We start from the raw sequence: 19,520 nt of genomic DNA, 5'->3' as shown, positions 1-19,520 counted from the left end.
AATGGAAAAAAAATCTGTTAATTCTATGTTGTCTATAAGGCTTTGTGTATAATATCTACTTAATTATTCCTGTAAATAAAAACAGGAGGCGGCAAGCAGTTTCCAAGTTTCAACAGAGGCTTTGAAAAAGTTACTGTTTAGGTGGTCTTTACTCTCATACAGTCTCTTTCCTTCCTCTCCTCTCTCATCCTTCTGGATTAGCTTCTACCAGTAACACTTAAAGCTCCTTATGATCTAGTAGTTAGGTTTATGGCTTGTTAGTGATCTGGGCATGACAGGAGCCTTTTGGACAGTAGCCCAATCCCATGACAAGAATTAAATTGATTTGCAGGAGTCAGCATTCCTTACTGCACCGGCGAACACAGCCAGACTGTGACACTGGTACGTTCACAGTTTCTCCAAACCATGAAGTGATTCTATTTAGAAGTCAGTGATGTGTACTTATCAGATTACCACAGAGAAAAAGTTCCAAAGAGCTTTGTCTGCTCTCTCTCACTTTCCTTTATCCTGCTAACTCTCTCTTGCCATCTTGGTTTCTTTCCCAGCATTTGGAATTATTGCATTAAGTGCTTACATTCCCTCATAGCTCTCTCATTGAGAGAAAAAAAAAACCCAAAAAAAACCCAAAACAAAAAACGAAACAGGGAAAAAAACCCCACCAACAAATCCTCTCTCCCTCTTAGTAAGAGTCAAGATTTCAGTTAGGTTTTTAGTCTTACATTTTCCACTTCCCTGAAGACACGGAGAAAGTTCTCCCTTAAGACCCCTTTCAGTTCAGTTTCACTCCATCCTCTTCTAAGAAGTTCCTCAATCAAAGAAGGGTATTTAGAAACATCTTCCAAACCCTCAGGGAAACTGTTGACAGGAGTCAGACAAGAATATTAAACACACATCACTGGAAAAATGTAGAAAAAGATTTTTAATTAGTATTTTGCACATATTCAGTTTTGGAGTGAGCTCACTTTGGACCCAATTCTTCCTCTGAGAATTTAAAAAAAATAATTAAGAATTCAACTGACATAAACAAGCAGAACTGGGATACAGTGAAAGGCTTCTTCTGTACAGAGGATCCCATAAGCAGAACACAACTGTGTATTCTGGAATGAAGGTGTACTTATGTATAGGCAGAACAACATCATGTAGGAAGAAAAGAAGGGGAGAGGGGAGAGGGGAGAGGAAAGGAAAGAAAACCCCACCAACAAACTCATGCATGCATTAATCTGCTTTTTATATCTGGCCTTTAGAGTAAGAGGAAACAGCTGCATGACAGATGGAGTTGGTGCAATCCACTTGTGTAACAGAACAAAAGGGAACCTGCAAACACAGGATGCGCTAAGGAGTTGCAAGCAATTTTGTGTGCTGTCATTTACAAAGTCATTTTTCCAAAGAAAATACAATTAGAATATTAATACTGTTTTGAATTCAGCAGTTTAGGCAGTGAAAAGAAAGCTATTCAGAACTCTTTGCTGAAGAAATCACAATAAGCAAAACTGACCTATGTCTTGTGCTAATTCTTACCAGAATAAAAAGGAATTAGAAGAAGCTGCAAAACCTGCATTAAACAGCTGCTTTAAATTGTATTTCCATGAGGCTCTGACTTTGTTTTGAGATAACTAATATTTTCTGTTAATTTTCTTTTCTGTGGAGGTGTGGTGATATGTGTATCTCAGGGAATGTATGCCATTACTTTCTTCCAGGACTTGGGAACTTAGCAACCCCACCACCAATGCAAATTATGGTCTTTTTCAAAATGCATACAGTAAAATGTGTCCTTTTGTTGCAAACTCTGTATTTATTTCAGAGATTATAGTTTCAGAGCTATGATTAACTAACTCTGATTAATATGTAAGGTTAAAAGAATAAGAAATTGGCCAACTTTGGTGAGTGGGCAGAGGTTCACTAACCTTTGTACAATGTGCTTATGTATGTAGAATGTAGGGAAATACTTAGTTGCTACATACTTGTGGTCTGGGAGTTTAGATAAGGGGATGTCATAAATAACCTCTGACAACAGTAAACAAGCACTGCAAAGGAAAATACAGTTTTTCTTTAACTAGCAAACAGGATGGTTTTTTCAGAACAATAGGATAAGAAGTTTTTAAGTCAGTAGAAATGAACTGCGCATGTGCAAGAGACCCCAAGCTGAAAGTTTATGTTGACAAAGACTTTGAGCCTTCATAAGAAGACCCTCCAAGAAGACCCTCAAGGTGGCAGCACACATGTGCGAGGAGATGGAAAAATATGTAAAACATTTTGAGGAAATAGTTTGAATATGTATTCCTTTTCCAGGGAATGTTATGCATGTGTATTAGATTGTAGCATAAAAATAGTGAGAACCAGAGCTGGGGAGTACACACTAGAAGCAGCAGCCCCCTACGCACCCGGTGCCACAAATAAAGAATACCTGCTCAATAATGACTCTTGTTACTGAGTTTTATCTTGGAATCCTGGCCCAGCCACACCTAACCTCCCACCTCAACAAGGAGTGCTAGAAAGCAAGGGGTCTCAAAACTCTGATCTCTGGTATCAATTTGGCAACCCAGGTGGGACCGTCTCTGCTTGGCTGTGGTACCCCCAGGATTTCCCGGAGGGACCCCCCACTTCAACTGGATCACTGCAGGAGTGGATGACAGACCATTCAGCAGAAGGTATTCTTTGTTCTGGTATTAGGAATTTGTGTATTTTATGAGACTCCCAATTTGGTTCTAAAGTGTTGGGGATGCCCAGACTGTTTAATAATTGGTTCTAGGGAATATTTGGAGCACGGTAAGCCCCCTTAAGGCAAATTTAAAACTATTGTTGTACCAGTGTAATCATTCTACCTGTGTTTATGACTTTGCATGAGTACTAGCCCTGATTGCATGTCTGTTTTTATTAACAGTGGGGTTCGTCTGTCTTTACTACAGGAGAAACTGCCCTGGGAAAAAATGGAAATAGAAGCATACGTGGTGATAGCTTGCAGAATAATCACCCTTTTGATGCTGGTTTGTTTAAATAAGGGGTTTATGTATTGTATTTGAATGTAGTGCATGGCTGAGCTAGCTCTGGAGTGTAAGGACTGAGATGCGGTGAAACTGCGAAGCGACTGCAGAGTTCTGATCCATGGTTCCGTTGTCCTGCTGTTGCCCATCACGATGGAGACAAATGGCATAATTCGAGAAAATTGTGAATAATAGGTGAATGTCTTGTTTAGGCCAACGGTTGAGTGCACTTATTGGAAGGAACAGCAGGGGTCTCTCTTTGTCAAGACTGTGGTCACTGTAAGCAGCATGTCCTCGGTGTTCTGAGTTAGGAAGGAGGGGATTCGCAGAAGGTGGCCAGGGGACCGGGATGGGATAGGAATAATTTTTCATGACTCGCAAGACTGGGGTGTGTGGCAGTGTGAGTGTTGTCATACCTGCCATTGGGATAGACAGTGGAAAAGAACTCATCAGTCTAAGTTGGGGGAACTAAGGGGACTATCGGACAACTGGATAGGCAGAGGGACAACTAGTAGATGGGAACTGGAAATCACCGTGGTCATCTGTATGGGACCTATTTGAACAATGGGGAATCAACTGAGTGGCAGCATCCTTAAGAAAAGCCCCCTTGGGTGTATCTTGAGGCACTGGAAGGAAATAGGTGGGTCCCCAGGGGGCACTGAAAGAAAAGCAGATCTTCCTAAGTACTGTAACTAATGTTGGCCACTGTATAAACTAGATGACAGAGAGAAGTGGCCACTTAATGGAACTATAGAATATAATACTTTGTTACAACTAATGTTGTTTTTAAGAAGAGAAGGCAAATGGTATGAAATAATGTATGCTGATATGTTCTTTACCTTATGAAACCAGAATGGCAGAGAAATTGCAGATTTAATCTAGCCCTGCAGGCTTCCCTGGTTTTAGCTTTGGAAAAACAGAAGGCAAAAAAAATTAAGGAAGTGAAATGACTCAAGAGATGTTGCTCAACTTGCAGCATTGGACAAAGGTGTATTAGGAATGTAGAAAGGAAGAGGGAGGAGGATGAAGGGATGCTAAAGAATCTTGTATTCCCCTTTTCAGAAGAGAAGAATGAAGATTCAGATTAGGAGAGTGATGGGGGATCTAGGGATACCCAAGGAAGAGGGGGTGATTATTCCCCAATCACAAGCCATATCCGTAATAAAACAAGACCAGCTCTTCAAACTCCTCTTCATGAGGCTATGGGTCCCATGGGAACTGTCACAATCCAAGTCCCATTTACTATGTCCAAGTTAGATTCATGGAAAGAGGCAGTAAAAGGATACCGGGATGACTCAGATGCTGACACCCTAAAAGGCAGGGTGGATGTGCATTTGCCCTTAGTCAATCCAAACTGGGACTCAAACTTAGCACAGTGTATAAACTTCTAAAGAAATACCAAGAATGGGAACAATCTAGATTGGCTAATACAGTTCCTAAATCAGTAAATTATGCAACCCTATATGAGGTAAAACAAAAGCCGGAGGAAACACCCGCTGAGTTTTCAGCGTGACTTAGGACATCAATGAGAAAATACACTACTATGGTTCCCTCATCTGATGGGGGGAAACAGCAATTAATATCACTATTTTTGAGGCAGTCTACCCCTGATATCCAAAAGAAACTTCAGTAAACAAAATAACTGGATGTCAGGAATTGAGAAAGGCTGCTTGAGGAGGCCTGGAGGGTATTTTGGAACCAGGATGAGATAGAACGTAAAAAGATGGGGCATACAATAGCTGCAGTAATGCAGCAAGGGAATGACCCACCTGTGAAAAGAAACAATCAGTAAAATTTGGTCCTTCCCAAGTGGGCCTCTGGACAATGTGCCTACTGTAAGGAACTGGTCCATTGGAAAAGAGACTGTCCAAAATTGGGTAAATCAGGAAAATTAAGGCTCATAGCCAAAGCTGATACTGAATGATGGGAACCTGGGGAATCTACCCTAGCAGATCCACTGGTTAAAATAAAGCTAGGGGCACAGAATAAGGAAGCGGAATTTTTAGTTAATACCAGTGCTTCATATTCTGTGTTGAATCAAGGGTTGGAACCTGAGGGAAATAACGCTGCCAATATTGTGGGAGCAACTGGTTAGGTCAAAAAGGCTCATTTTCCAAAACCATTACAATATATGTAATGGTTGCAAGTGGGAGTACATTAATTTTTGTTTGTCTAACTCCCCAAAATCACTATTGGGCTGAGATTTGTTGGGGCAATTAGATGTTGAAATAAAGTTTTATAACGAACAAATGAAATCTAAAGTAAAAGAAAAAAGATTTGCCAAAATAATGAGTTTAGCCTTAATAACTGATGTAAAACAAATAGAAATCACCACTCAAGTGATGGATCAGGTATTTCCAGAGGTCTGGGCCTCTAAGGTACCAGGAAGGTCCAAACGAGCAAAACCCATTGAGGTGAGACTCAAACCTGGTGCAACTCCAGCAAGAGTAAAACAATACCCCTTGAAATTGGAAGACAGATGAGGAGTAAGATAAATAATTGATAATTTTATACTGAATGGGTTATTAAAAGAATGTGAATCAGAATATAATACACCAGTCCTGCCCATCAAGAAACCCGATGGGAAAGGGTATAGACTGGTGCAGGATTTGAGAACAATAAATCAAATTGTGGAAGATTTACACCCAGTGCTGGCCAATCCGTATTAACAAAATTAAAACCTGGGTGGAAATGGTTTTCGGTGTTGGATCTCAAAGATGCCTTCTTCTGTCTCCCGTTGGCCGAGAGCACTCAAAAGCTATTTGCTTTTGAATGGGAAAACCCAGATTTGGGGAAAAAGACCAAGTTAACCTGGACATTGTTACCCCAAGGTTTTAAAAACAGCCCAACTATTTTTGGAAATCAATTAGCCAAAGAATTAGAAGACTGAAGTCCTCCCTCTGAAAATGGGACTACATTAAAATATGTGGATGATCTCTTAATCGCTACCCCTATTAAAGAAAATTGTTGCTGATGGACGGTAACCTACTTAATTTCCTGGGATTAAGTGGATACCAACTATCCCAGCAAAAGGTTCAAATAATGCAAACTTGTGTAACTTTTCTGGGATATGAGGTATCTGGAGGACAAGAACTGGGGACAGAACAGAAAGAAGTTATTTGTCAAACGTCTGAGCTCACCACAGTAAAGGAGCTACGAACCTTTTTGGGTATGACTGGGTGGTGCTCTTTTTGGATATATAATTGTGGACTATTGATTAAGTCATTATACCAGATATTAAAAGGAAACCCAACTTGGTTAGAATGGACTAAAGAATCCAGAAAAGCTTTTCAGCAATTGAAGCAGGAGTTAATGAAGACGCCCCACTTTGGGTCTCCCATATGTAACCAAGTTGTTTCTTTTGTTCTCCTATGAAAAACAAGGAGTAGCTCTGGGAGTTCTGTCCCAAGAGATGGGGCCATATTAATGTTGCATACTTCTCCAAACAGTTGGATGAAGTAGCTAAAGGATGGCCAGGCTGCCTGAAGGCAGTAGCAGCAGTAATCCTGAATGTACAGGAAACACAAAAGTTTACACTGGGGCAAGGAATGACTGTCTTAGTGTCCCATGTGGTAACTGCTGTTTTAGAACAAAAGGGTAACCATTGGTTATCCCACTCTCATTTTTTGAAATACCAAGCCATTCTGGTAAAACCTGATGTCACCATCACAACTACTAACCTTGTCAATTCAGCTTCTTTCCTTAGTGACAATGATGCTGGACCCATAGAGCATGACTGTCTATAAACAATAGAGGAGGTATATTCCAGTCGTCTGGATCTAAAAGATCCAACCTATCAAGGATGCTGAGGACTGGTATGTTGATGGAAGCAGTTACATGCAGCAGGGACAACGAAAAGCTAGATATGTGGTAACTACCTACCAGAAAGTAATCAAAACCTGCCAGAACATCGGCCCAGAAGGCAGAACTGCTAACATTAACAAGGGCCTTAACGTTGGCCAAGGGCAAAAGAATTAACATATGGACAGACTTGAAGTACACCTTTGGAGTGGTATGTGCTCATGGAGCTATCTGGAAGGATCAAGGGCTCTTATTGGCCCAAGGGAAAGGAATAAAATATGCTACTGAAATTCTGAAGTTATTCGAAGTGGTGAATGAACCAGAGGAGGTGGCTGTCATCCACTGTAGGAGCCATCAAAAAGGTAACACTCTTCAGGAAATGGGAAATAACTTTGTGGACCAAATGGCAAAATGGACAGCAGAACAGATGGTAACAAAAACACCATTGATCCCTGAAGGTAAGACAGAAAAACCTGTGCATGAAATAACACCAGAATACTCTAAGGAAGATCACAAAATGATACAAGACTTAGATGGGAGTAGGAAAGAGGGGTGATTCTACACTCCTGACAGGAAGATCATAATCCCTGAGTTGTCAGCTTGGTTAATTATTCAGAAAGAGAATGAAGTAACCCACTGGGGTGTAGAACCTCTCTATAAATATTTGACTGAAAAGCTGATGTGCCAAAAAGAGATGAAGATTCAACAGAAAGATAAAAAGAATTTTGCAGCATCTCCCTGGCCTAACCTGTTTACCACCTAAAGTCTGAGGCAGCTTTTTTGTCATTCAGCTTTGGCTTCTGGAGGAAAGCACCTCTATCACTGTTTTTCTATGTGCAAAACACTGCCTAGACACACAACTGCAGAGGCATTAGGATCTGTTTCTACATTTGTAGCACTGCTTCACACAGTTCCAGAAATGAATCATTGTACCCCTCTTTCACAGAACTTGTTTTAATACTCATCACAAGACAACTTCCTACAATTTTTGGTCTGCTTTCTTTTTTTCCCCAAACAGAATCAAGCTTTCATAATTTAAGGAGCAGATGCCAGCATATGTACAATTCTACTAACCGTTCCACTCCATCATAGTCACCACCAATTCCTATCGATTCTGAACCTGCAATTTTCTTTATGTGGTCAAAATGATCTGAAAGATAATATCAAAGAAAACAATATCTAAGCACCCAGCAAGAAGAAATCATACAGTTCAGACATATTAGCACTAGGCAACTCTTCTCCTTAACCATGGATTCTTAATAAAATCCTTTATAGAAAAGTCAAAAGACATCCTGATAATACAGGTTAAAATTTAATAATGCAGTTGACATATTCTGGATAGTTACTGCTGCTTAACTAGATATTATCTGTTATTAAGCATATCAGGCAGCAGTCTTCAAAATAACAGCTACACTGATGAGCTGCAAATGAGGAAAAAGACATGATCATCACAGCACATTAATTCCCAACAAGTAGCCTACATATAACAATAAACTTTTCATTACCTATACCTATGTTTTCCACTTTAAATTACAAAGGTTTAAGGTTTTTTCCAGAAAGTAATAACTACTTTGGGGTTAATGGCTCTTGGCTCCATTTGGGAACATCATGTCCTCCAGCTACACACCTTGTACCTCTTGTTATTGTTTAAGGAATATTAGCTCCAAAAATGCCTAGAGCTAGAAAGGAATAAACAAGCAGTATAATTTATGCAGTCTTAAAAATGACGCAGACACCAGGAAATTTGTAGAAGCTACCCACAGAAACTACAGTATATTAACTTCAAACCTGCAACGGTAGAAACATTAACAACTTTTCTGCCACAGGCCAGTATATCTGCATTGAAAGTCACCATGATAATTCCCTTGTTCTTTTTCTGAAAGATATGAAGAGACAGGTGATGAGTGGACGCTCATGTGTCCTGCAGACCTCACAGACATGTCATATAGATCTTTCTACGTCCGTCCATCAGTGAGCATAACAACACTTTAAGTCAAAGCTCAGATGGCAACACAAGGCGTTGCCTTTCTGTCCTTGACCCTGGATTCGTTATATCCTCACGTAGCCTGAATAAGCAGAAATCTAGTGACTACATCAAAGAAACTCAACCAGAATTACAAAGTATTTTCAAATACTTTATTCTTGTATCCAAAAATAAAGCACAACCCAAAGAAAATGTCTCAGAAGCAAACGTGTAACTTGCTGCCCAGGGATCTGCTTATAAATCCAATGCAGAGATGGGAAGTGAAAAGCTAAATACGATGACTTGTACGGACAAGTTTGCCTACGACTAGCCAAATGTTCCCATTAAAACTAAAAAAAAACCATCCTGAACCCACAAAACTAAACAAATACCACCACCCACCACCCCTCCAAAAAAAACCCCAACCAACAACCCAAACCCATAGAACTCACCAGTTGCTGGAGGATATCATCTGGAACATTTCTTGAGTGATTACAAACAGAAAATGCTGAAGCATGGCTGAAAATTACTGGTGCTTTTGAGATACTCAGTGCAGCTTTTGCTGTGGAATATGAAGTATGAGATAAATCTATCAGCATGCCCAGGCGATTCATCTCCTTTACCACTTCCTAAAACAGATTTACAGACAACAGTGTCAGTATAAAGTTTATTTAAAGGAAACCATTTAGCTGATATATGTAAACAGATAAAAAAAATCTGCAGCTGTCAGCTAGTCATAACCATGCAGTGCCTCTATGGGTTTCTATTCATCTGTTAACCTAACAGTAATTTATTCACTCACAGTTAACTAGCACACCACCACATGCTCAAAACTTAAAAAACTTAGTCATCTAAAATCAATCATTTGAACCACATCACACTACTTCAGCATATTAATTAATACATTTGATCTGTATTAAAACAATAGTTATAATTACATCTAGTGCTTCTTTTACCCTAAGGAACATCACAGAGAATTTGGTTTGACTGAACCCTGATCACCTCCTAACTATCAAGAACTTCCAGTAATTAATTTTTAATTACAAGTTGCTTTTGAAAAGATAAGGCCTAAGTTGTTAGTTGCGTGAAAGATTGCTTAGATTAGCATTCAAAAGAGATCCTTACTTGGCCAAATGCAGTCAGACCAGTAACACTAGGATAAAAGTTGTGTATTCCTTTGGATGACGATTCAGACCTTAAAAAGGGGAGTGAGGAAGGTGAATCATTTTATTCTGGAGACCATAGTAACAGCAACTGAAACTTCTTATGCTACACACAATAAAAATCATTACCATGTCACACAGCCAAATGTAGGGATAATGAGCTACCTAATACGTATCTTGTTTACACACAACGTTTTTCATGTTCGTAACTGTTTTCTGGATGTTATGCCTTCAGGTTCAGGACCGTTGTACATTTGTGAAGCAATGCAAGACAAGAAATCTTCTGATCACACAAACCTTCACCAGAGAACAAAGATACACTGAAAAGTCAGTTACCTGTCAGCCAGAAAGCCTACTTTTCAGCCTTCTGTGCACATAATTCCCTTTTCCCTGAGTCAGTAGAAGAAGGAATTTTGTCAATCCAGCAAAGAGTTGGTGCTAATATTCTAATACAGGGACTAAATATGCATCTCTGTAGTTGCATATATGGACACCTGTACTTTTGAGCTGGCCAGAGTGGACAGTGTTGAAGGCTGCTGACTGCTGAGTTTTTACATAGCATTTACCTTCTTTTATTTACATTGTATGCATTTCTAATTGGTTTTGGGGGGGGGTTTAGGCTTGTTTTGCCCAATATAACTTTCCTAATAAAGCAAAGGGGATAGCAATTTTGCCATCTTTGTTTTGTTAACAAGGTTTAAAAGTTCCCAAATTGCCAGCATAGCAAGCAGTACATAACAGATCCTCAGTCTCCCACCTGACACATGGCAAGTGATTTACCCTAAAAACATATCATCGTTGACTTAGTTCTGTCTTTCACAGGTGAATTCTGTCTGAATCCATAATTTGGATGGTCACACAAAAACATGCACATTAGTTACCAAGGTGTATTGCAGGTATGTGTTAAAGTCATGTAACGAACACCCAGGTCATAATACATCCTCAGTGTTGCCAAACTGCTGTCAATGGAGTGACCACCTTCTATTCCAATCAGACACGCAATCCTTCTACTGTCAGAGATTCCTGGAAACACCAAAGCAAGATAATTCCAAAGTAATTTCATAACAGATAAGAAGCCGGCACTACTACGCAACAATTGATATTGTAAATTGCAAGCAATAATATTGACATTTTCATAAAACAGGAGCTTATACTAGTGCATGTTTATATGGCAAATTTTCTTATGACTGCAGTGGTCCAGGACTGTGCATAGGTACGTAAAAACTGAAGTTAAAGTTACTCTTTAAAGCAGGATAACATGCCTGCTTTCAGCAATCTGTCTTTTGCACATACCTCCTGCAACCCCATCTAAAACATTTCTGTTGCAGGAAAACACATCACCTTGGGAAGTTGTCACAAGCTCCAGCTCTTCGTAGTTGTTACACATCCTCTTGACAACATCAATTTGCTCTAAGGTCAGACGCACAGCATCCTTGTTCTGAGCGCTGCAAAGAACATACACTGACCAAAACTGAAAGAGACATTGACAAGTAAACTAGATAACTTGTGTTTCAACTTGGAAATCTTCATTTCACGAGCACAGACCAAAATATTTTCCTACAGTTTACAAGGGATTTGACACTATAATTTTTTCCCCCAAAGAAAGAGTTAGGATGCAAGGCAAGAGCATCCACTCCAGACATGACTAAAGCCTCCTAACACACAGGAAAGCAGATGTAATTTTATTTACCACAAAACAAATGCCACTGTTTTGGTTAAGGGTACCTGGCTTATAAAACACAAATTTTGAAACCCAAGTGATGGAAGAATGTTTGTGGCTGTTCAATTTCATTGTTTTTTCTTTTTCAACAGAAAGAGCTGAAACCACAGCCAGGAGTACTTCTGTGACTGGGAAGGAGGCAAACGTAAGAATATATTCTCAGACCCAGAACCATAGCAGTACGTACCTGAGCTCCCACATAACCAGCCTGAAGTTTCACAAGGTTTGTGTGGGTCTTGTTGAGTTCTCTTAAGTTGACTCTACTGAGCTTATTTTGGTAAAGTATTCTCAGCCGCAGTACAAAGTCATTGTGGCTAGAATTGAAAACAAATAGGATTTGTGATAGAAATAAGTTGTTCCCCTTCCAACCCAGGCATAATTTTTTCCACTCTTCGCAGTCCCTTAGACCATTAATTGCCAATAGTCCTGCAGTCACATATGCTTGAAAATCTCCCTTCTTTTGCAAACAAGCTTTTGTTAGGACAGCAAGACACTTTCTTTTGCTTCTCCTGTACCTGTTGTGCTTCTGTATTTATTTTTCTCCCTATCGTCATTACTATGCTCTTCAGAAACAAATACTTGTGGTAGAATAATCAGTGCTGCGTGTGCTAGAATAATCAGTGTCTGTGTTCCCAGGTCAAAATACACACACCACAGACACCGCTCCTTCACGTTTCAAGGGTATCCTTTCAAGGTATGATGCCTGCTTTCTAGCTCTGCACAGAAGTCATCGCTAGTGAAAGATGCCATTAATTTCTGGGAAGGAGACAAGAACAGTATGTAAAAGGAAACAATAATTAAGTGGTAAGACGTGATGTGCTGGTTTTGGCTGGAATAGAGTTAATTTTCTTGACAGTAGCTAGCATGGGGCTGTTTTGGATTTGTGCTGAAAGCAGTGTTGATAATGCAGAGATGTTTTCGTTACTGCTGAGCAGTGCTTACACAGAGTCAGGGCCTTTCCTGCCCCTCACCCCACCCTACGAGCGAACAGGCTGGGGGGCATGAGAAACTGGGAGGGGACACAGCTGGGACAGCTGACAACAACTGACCAAGGGAATATTCCATACCGTATGACGTCATGCTCAGTATACAAAGCCGGGTGAAGGAAGGGGGTGGATTTTTGGAGTGATGGTGTTTGTCTTCCCAGGTAACCATCATGTGTGATGAAGCCCTGCTTTCCAGAGGCAGCTGAACACCTGCCTGCCGATGGGAAGTGGTGAATGAATTCCTTTTTTTGCTTTGCTTGAGCCCACAGCTTTTGCTTGATCTATTAAACTGTCTTTATCTCAACCCATGCGTTTTCTCACTTTTACTCTTCCAGTTCTCTCCCTTGCCCCAGTGGGGTAGGGAGGAGCGAGCAAGCAGCTGTGTGGGGCTTAGTGGCTGGGGTTAAACCATGACACCTGACCAGAAAATCACAAATCCATTTAGAATAACCTGATCCCATAGTAAGTACCCTCTGAATCAAAATTCTTTTTGAATAAATCGCTGCAACAGTAGCTAACTGCTATGTGCTAGTAACAGCTTATGTCTCTACTGATCCAAACACACTTTAGCATTTCCTCCTCACTTGTCAAGATTCACAAAGAGGGTTTAGTTGAACATATTTTATATACCCATCAATTAAACGAGCTTCTTGCATTAGCTCAATAGCTTGCTCTCTCATCGAGAAGGCTGAATGGCTTTCATAGCTGAATGGCACAATATCAGAGAAGAACGTCAACAGCCACAGCAACTTTGTTGTATTTCTCTTCATTTCCATTTTCCAGTTTGCTAAAGCAAAGAGGTACCACAATTACTTGCTGATGACAATGAAACAGCAAAATTTCCTGTCTGTGGAAGCTGCAGGCTTAATAGTATAGCCAGAGCTGAAGTGCCTCTCCTTCTGATACAGCTGGGGTGAATTCTGCAGGAGGAAAAAAGAAAGAAATAGTTAAACAGAAGGGAAGTTAGTGGTGGAAACTGTAAACCAGCTACCTTCTCCCAAAGATTTTAAGGTCTCTGGCTATTGTATTTTGCACATATAACCACTCCTTAAACTCTGCTGCTGCCACCAGCTGACTGCTGAAGGGAACCAGCCCATCAGTCAGAGCTGGCAGGGTGAGCCTGACGGACCCTGGACTCACACCTCCCAAAATAGCACAATAACATAGATTTTGCATTACATTAACTAGTTTGTTTTCATTGTTTAGGAAACCTCACACTGAAATGAACACTGAAACTGTTTTTGAGAAATTCCAAAAATCAGCTTCTTCTGACTGAATTGTATTGTTGAAACACATGTCATGTCAGAGTATTTAAGAGGAAAGCTGTTGAAATCCAACACTTTTCCATACCTTAGGAAGGACAATACGTGCCAAATTTGAAAGGATCACTTTATTTCCATGAGGAAATGGGTATGGTAGCAACTTCAAGAGTAATTCAAGCCCCCCCCCCCCCCCCCCCGCACTTTTTCAAAATACAGTACTCAAACACTTGGATTAACAGCCTTTCAGGTGTCAGTCAAAAAACTTTTTCACAGATTAGAAATGCCTCCTTTTCTATGTAAAGCTAGGAGGTGAAAATGCCTTTTCAGGCAAAAGGTTGGGTGTTTTCCCCCTGCCACATTCAGAGTTACTGGCAGCATTACCTATAAAGCTGAGGAGCAGTCACCCCCTTAATTCATTGGAGTGACATCCTAACTAGACGCATGTGCCATGTGAATTCTTTCAAAACAAAAAAGTTTGGCTAGAATTCTAGTATAGTGAGTCAATGCTCAAATTTTTTCCAAAAGACAAGGGGGAAAAAAAAAAGGAAAAAAAAAAAGTTGACTCTTCATTTGTTTTCCACGATGAGTCAGTAAAGTTTATATTAATCAACTTTCTTCTAGCATCACAAAAGTTTGTGTTTGTTAATAAAGGAAGTTGGTTTTACGTATTCCTTGTCTGCAGAGGTAAAAAAAAATAGCAAATATCCAAGACATGATAACATTACAAGGCAATTCACCTTGCCTGCATGCTTTGCTTCTCTTCTTTCAGCAAATTTTCTAAAGCAACAGGAGGTGGACATAAACCCAGGAAGTGGTTTCCCAATATGAAGCCACATGTTCATCAATAAAGTCACAGGTATCTCAAGAGAGAATCATAGGTGTTGGTGGATTAGAAGCAAATTCAAGTCATGCTAAGCAGATGACCTATTGATGGCATCCTGTTCTACACACATTTCTTTCTTTCCCTTACCAGAACATTTTGATTATAAAAATCAAAGCCAAAATAAGAGTAAGCCTGTAACCAGGATATTGAAAAGCAGCACAGTGAAAGTCATATTATTAAGATTCTTACATTTCCAGCCTATGTATTATTCCATTTTCCTGTCACCTGCAATGTGCAGAGTATAAATCAAAGGAAAAGTTAACTGGCTTATTTGCCCTTCCTATGCTTGGTAAAATGTAAATAAATTTGTAAAGGGCTTACATTTAATAAGCCAGAATAAGTTTAATCAAGCTGTGCAATTAGAATGTTTTAAAATAAAAATTAATCCATTTTGCATGTATTTTATCTCTACATCAAAGTAATGCAAAAGTTAAAAAAAATTAAGATATGTCACAATGTGTTTAGAAAGATGCAAACTGCTATTCTAAAAAAATCCTTTAACTTTGACAAAACTTCCTAAGGTTCCTCTTTTGAGAAACTGGCTCAGGCCTTTTCTGTTTCACAGGATTTGGGAATGCATGAAATTGTGGGATCATCTGGCAGGAAGTACTTTTGAACAGTGGGAACATACAACCTTCTACAAAAAGGAGCACAGATGGAGAAGCAGGTTTAAAATCAGCCCTGAAGTGGTCTCAGGAAGCAGCTCTAGGACAGCTGAATAAACACAGTAGCGTGCACAGACAAATGGAGACCCAATATAGATATGATACCAGGGGAGCTGTGGCACTAACTAAAGCAAATTAATAACCCTCATGCCTTAGTGTTTCCTACAAGCAAAACATAATGTAAGAAATGGCATAGAGAGTATCTATGAAGTACAGGGGTCTAATGCTACATAGAGGAAAGCACTCCAGAAACAGATTAATCCTTCAAGGATGCTTAACAGTCTATGTTCTCATTCATTAAGAAACATAACAGAAGTGATTGACTCCAAGTTTCTTCTCATTTGTCCAAAACTTAAGAGTTTTTGGCTAGGCCCTTGAGACAGTATGGGAATCAGTTTACATCAGAAGTCTATGTATCAGGGTTTTTCTCATTGATTATTGATTGTGATGCATCAATGCTGAGCAAGCTGACCTCTGTTATTACTTGTACTCAAATAAAATGAATATTTATAGATTATGTATTTGGGAAAAAATGAGGCATGTCGCCAATATGTGGGCTTACACATTATATCTAGGTACAGTGACATCCATGTTCAAAATATGAGCCCTGTTGTGCTTGTATGACATGGTGTTTGATTTCCTTCTCTTACTTGCTTGCAATAAAATTGATTAAACAAGAGGGCACAATGGAAAAAAGGATAAACAGAATCCTACCAGAATCTTATATGCATTTAAAACTGCAGCAGTTTGTTTACAATTGATTTATTTCAATTAACCTCCTGCTTTCTGCATAAGGTACTAGGCAGTGGGGATATAAAGTAAAGCAGGCCCAGCAAGGCCCCTCCTACTTCCCTGGTCAAGCTCCTCTCTCCCAGACCTGGGGTTGTAAAGCAAAGTGCACCACTAGTCCCCATGGGACAAACCCAGAGGCGGCCTCATGGTGCTGCTCCAGCAACTGAAGTACTTCTCTTCAGTTCTGAGTTAAGCACCGCAGCTGAGTCTCCCACAGAACAAAAGTCTGTCCCAAAGAAGTCTGTCCCAAAGTCGTCCACTACAAAGGGCAACGAGCACAAACACAAAACTTTCCTCTTACTTTCAGCTCCACTCCAGCTATGCAAAACCTCACAGACATGCAACATACAGATGCACACAGTGTGGAAGAGATAAGGATTGAGGGTGCAAAATGCGATTTTATCTCTTCTTTGCATTACACTTCAGAGCAAAAACTTCTGTCTCTTCCTGTATCTACATTTGCATCTCTCATTCAGAGCGTAACTGCTTTTCATCCCCACCATACCTCTGCCCACAGGATAGCCTCAGCAATTTTGGGGTGTCAGCCCACAGCCCAAAATAAACAAAGAGAGTCCTTGGAGAGCCACGATAGGCAGAGTGAGTCTTTGCAGACTCACACTACAGAAATAACATTTTGCTACTTCACACTAGTTAGTTTCTCCATTGGCTTACATTCCTCAAGCTCTTCATGAACAGCTAGGAAGTTACTATCATTAAAAATATGAATACTGAGAAAGCGTACCTTAAACTGAGCATTCCCACATCAGGGACGACAGAGCTATAATGCAGCAGGATGGCCGTATCGGCCATATAAGGATGCAGCAAGGGGGTTTGCGCTTTTAAAATAGATACATTTTAACTGAAACTTTCACAGTAAAAAGGGAAAGTTTTCTTGCATGCTTCTGTCATTTACCATCTTCGGAAGTTTGGGCAAGTGTGCCTGCCCCCTTTTCTCCTTTCCAGCAGGCAGGCCAGACCTCAGTGCAGAAGGGTCAGTAAACAGCTGCTGTTTAAGTGCAGCAAATCTCAGTTAGGAATCACATTCTTTTCATCCATTTGAAGTCCTTATTTTCCATTTTGTTATTTATTAAAATGCTTCATGACAGCCATTACATTAATACGAAAATGTGTTGAATTATTGTGCCAAATCAGATATATAAACTGCAATAAAATAGAGCTCACAGCTCAAGATAGTAATATATCCTGAAAAATGAAGAAGGTTCATCCTCCTGCCCCCAGTCCACTTACGCTGAGATCTCACATAGATAATCCCAGTGTAGGTCTGAATTAACTACGTCAGATCATGGCAGCAGCTTAGTTACACCAGCAGGACCCTAGGTGAAAACCTTCCTGCTGACTGCTCGCAGAAATACGGATTCTCCCTATTCCTTAAATAATAATTAAACATAATTAGTAATACATAAATATTAAACATACTTTTAGGAGCAGAACACATGCATCATGCTATGAAATACTTTTTTAAGAAAAGATACTGATCCCTTTGAAATTCACCTTGTCATCAAGATAGTCTTTCATGATCTCTCTCAATTTTTGCTTGAAATTCCTTTCACCATCACCAACCCTGAGTCATGTCAGGTTTATCTGTTCCCCTGCTTAGAAACCTTTAGTGCTGTATTATAATTAATAATTTCCAACCTGCTATTCCTTCCCTGCCTATGCAAAGGTGCAATGAAGTGCCACCAAGCAATGAGAAAAAAATTAAACAATAATTTATTGCTTAAAGCAGGGATAAAAGGGAATAGATACAGGAGTGGGTGGAAGGCATTTCAGGATCTCTTGGATAAAGAAAGGAACTAGCAGGATGTCATGTCCCAGACTTACTGGGGGCAAGTACAGCACTTAAATATGAGGTGATCTTAGCTTTCAGCCTTGAATCCAAAAGTGCACCTTAGGTATTTCACATGCTATCCGCCATGCATGTAGACTGCAAGTTTTTCAGATGCAATATAACCTCAGTTGGCAAAACTTCTTTGCAACTGAAGTATAGGAGATTCATTGCTGTAAAACAATTCCATAAGAAATTTTATTATTACAAATAATAATTACATTTTAACTCTAGAAAGATTTTTTCATAACTTCCCTTAAGAAAAGGACAGCTACTGAATTTCTTTCCTATTAGGTTCTCATCTTTTACTTCACTGTGGTTTTTTCCTGTCCACAGTCTTAATTTAAGACTTCCTCACAAATCAAATTGCCCAATCCAGTAATTTTAAAGTAAATAGGAGCTCTGCTAATGCTATGCATTTTTTTATCTCATTGCTAATAATGATGACTATTTTCTCAGAAATCCAAAGTTACTGAAATTCTTTTAACTTCAATACAGATATGCTTTATGACATAATTTCCTAAAGGCAGAATAAAGGAGAAGAGTCTTAACAACTACTTCTATAGCACTGTAGTGGACCACATGTCATGAGGTGAAACTGAGCTTGAGTGCTGACCTCAGTGGAAGGGCTGGCCAATATAGTGGCCGGATGCAGGGAGCCAGCTGGCTCCTTTGTTAATACGCAATGTCCTCTTTCTCAGATCTGGTGATACTGATTTCCTGGAACGCAAACCAGAACTCGTAGAACAGAATGTACAGACTTGAGCCACCAACTGTGCCAGGGTTCCCCTCTGTGACTGTGCTCCCTAGTGTATGGTCCACCACAGACTTCAAAGCTACAGACAGATTAAATGAAAGGAATGCTGTTCCTCCCAGCCACTCCATTTAGGCTGCCTGTCCCATGCTTCTGTCCCTTGTTTTAACACAGGCTTTTCTCCATGCCAGGGTCAGTGCAAACCATGTTTTCTCCAGCCCCTGCTCACAGAATGGTCAGGGTTGGAAGGGGCCTCTGGAGGTCTAGTCCAATCCCCTGCTAATTAGGTTCACCTAAATCAGGCACAGAGTTGTGTCCAGGTGGGTTTTATATGTCTCCAGGAAAGAAGACTCCACCACCTCTGTGGGCAGCTTGTTCCAGTGCTCTGTCACCCTCACAATAAAGTTATTTTTCCTCATATTCAGATGGAACTTTTTGTGTTGTAGTTTGTGCCCATTGCCCCTTGTCCTGTCACTGAACATTACAGAAAAGAGCCTGCCCCCATCCTCTTGACACACCCTTAAGGCATTGGTGTGCATTGCTAAGATCCCCTCTCAGTCTTCTCTAGGCTAAACAGGCCCAGCTTTCTCGGCCTTTCCTCATAAGGGAGATGCTCCACTTCCCTCATCATCTTCATAACTGGACCCTCTCCAAAAAGAGTGGAAGAACTCCTGACACACTCATTCATTTTGCACAGTTCCGAA

At 40.1% G+C, this 19,520-nt stretch overlaps 1 protein-coding gene across 14 annotated transcripts in view; it reads right to left on the bottom strand.

The window, feature by feature from the left end:
* Nucleotides 1-19,520, bottom strand: part of LOC102055336 (dipeptidase 2) — a 41,608-nt gene that overhangs the window by 18,831 nt on the left and 3,257 nt on the right. For 3 of the 14 annotated variants that reach the window (XM_055726312.1, XM_055726309.1, XM_055726310.1), the window contains 10 exons: nucleotides 18,059-18,235; nucleotides 13,245-13,534; nucleotides 11,816-11,942; nucleotides 11,250-11,379; nucleotides 10,790-10,931; nucleotides 9,871-9,940; nucleotides 9,198-9,374; nucleotides 8,571-8,658; nucleotides 7,857-7,932; nucleotides 720-855 (listed from right to left, as the gene is read on the bottom strand). In XM_055726312.1, the coding sequence (XP_055582287.1) occupies nucleotides 720-855; nucleotides 7,857-7,932; nucleotides 8,571-8,658; nucleotides 9,198-9,374; nucleotides 9,871-9,940; nucleotides 10,790-10,931; nucleotides 11,250-11,379; nucleotides 11,816-11,942; nucleotides 13,245-13,390 (1,092 nt within the window). In that variant the 5' untranslated portion in view covers nucleotides 13,391-13,534; nucleotides 18,059-18,235. Of the gene's footprint in view, nucleotides 1-719; nucleotides 856-7,856; nucleotides 7,933-8,570; nucleotides 8,659-9,197; nucleotides 9,375-9,870; nucleotides 9,941-10,789; nucleotides 10,932-11,249; nucleotides 11,380-11,815; nucleotides 11,943-12,695; nucleotides 12,829-13,244; nucleotides 13,535-14,613; nucleotides 14,701-18,058; nucleotides 18,236-19,520 lie in introns of those variants that run through there. The other 11 variants (XM_027813228.2, XM_027813222.2, XM_055726311.1 and 8 more) reach the window with 6 other exon arrangements.

This window comes from Falco cherrug, chromosome 14 (assembly GCF_023634085.1).
Source record: "Falco cherrug isolate bFalChe1 chromosome 14, bFalChe1.pri, whole genome shotgun sequence".
Lineage (NCBI taxonomy): Eukaryota > Metazoa > Chordata > Aves > Falconiformes > Falconidae > Falco > Falco cherrug.
The sequence above is the reverse complement of the archived record's forward strand: the minus strand, read 5'-3'. Positions and strand labels throughout refer to the sequence as shown.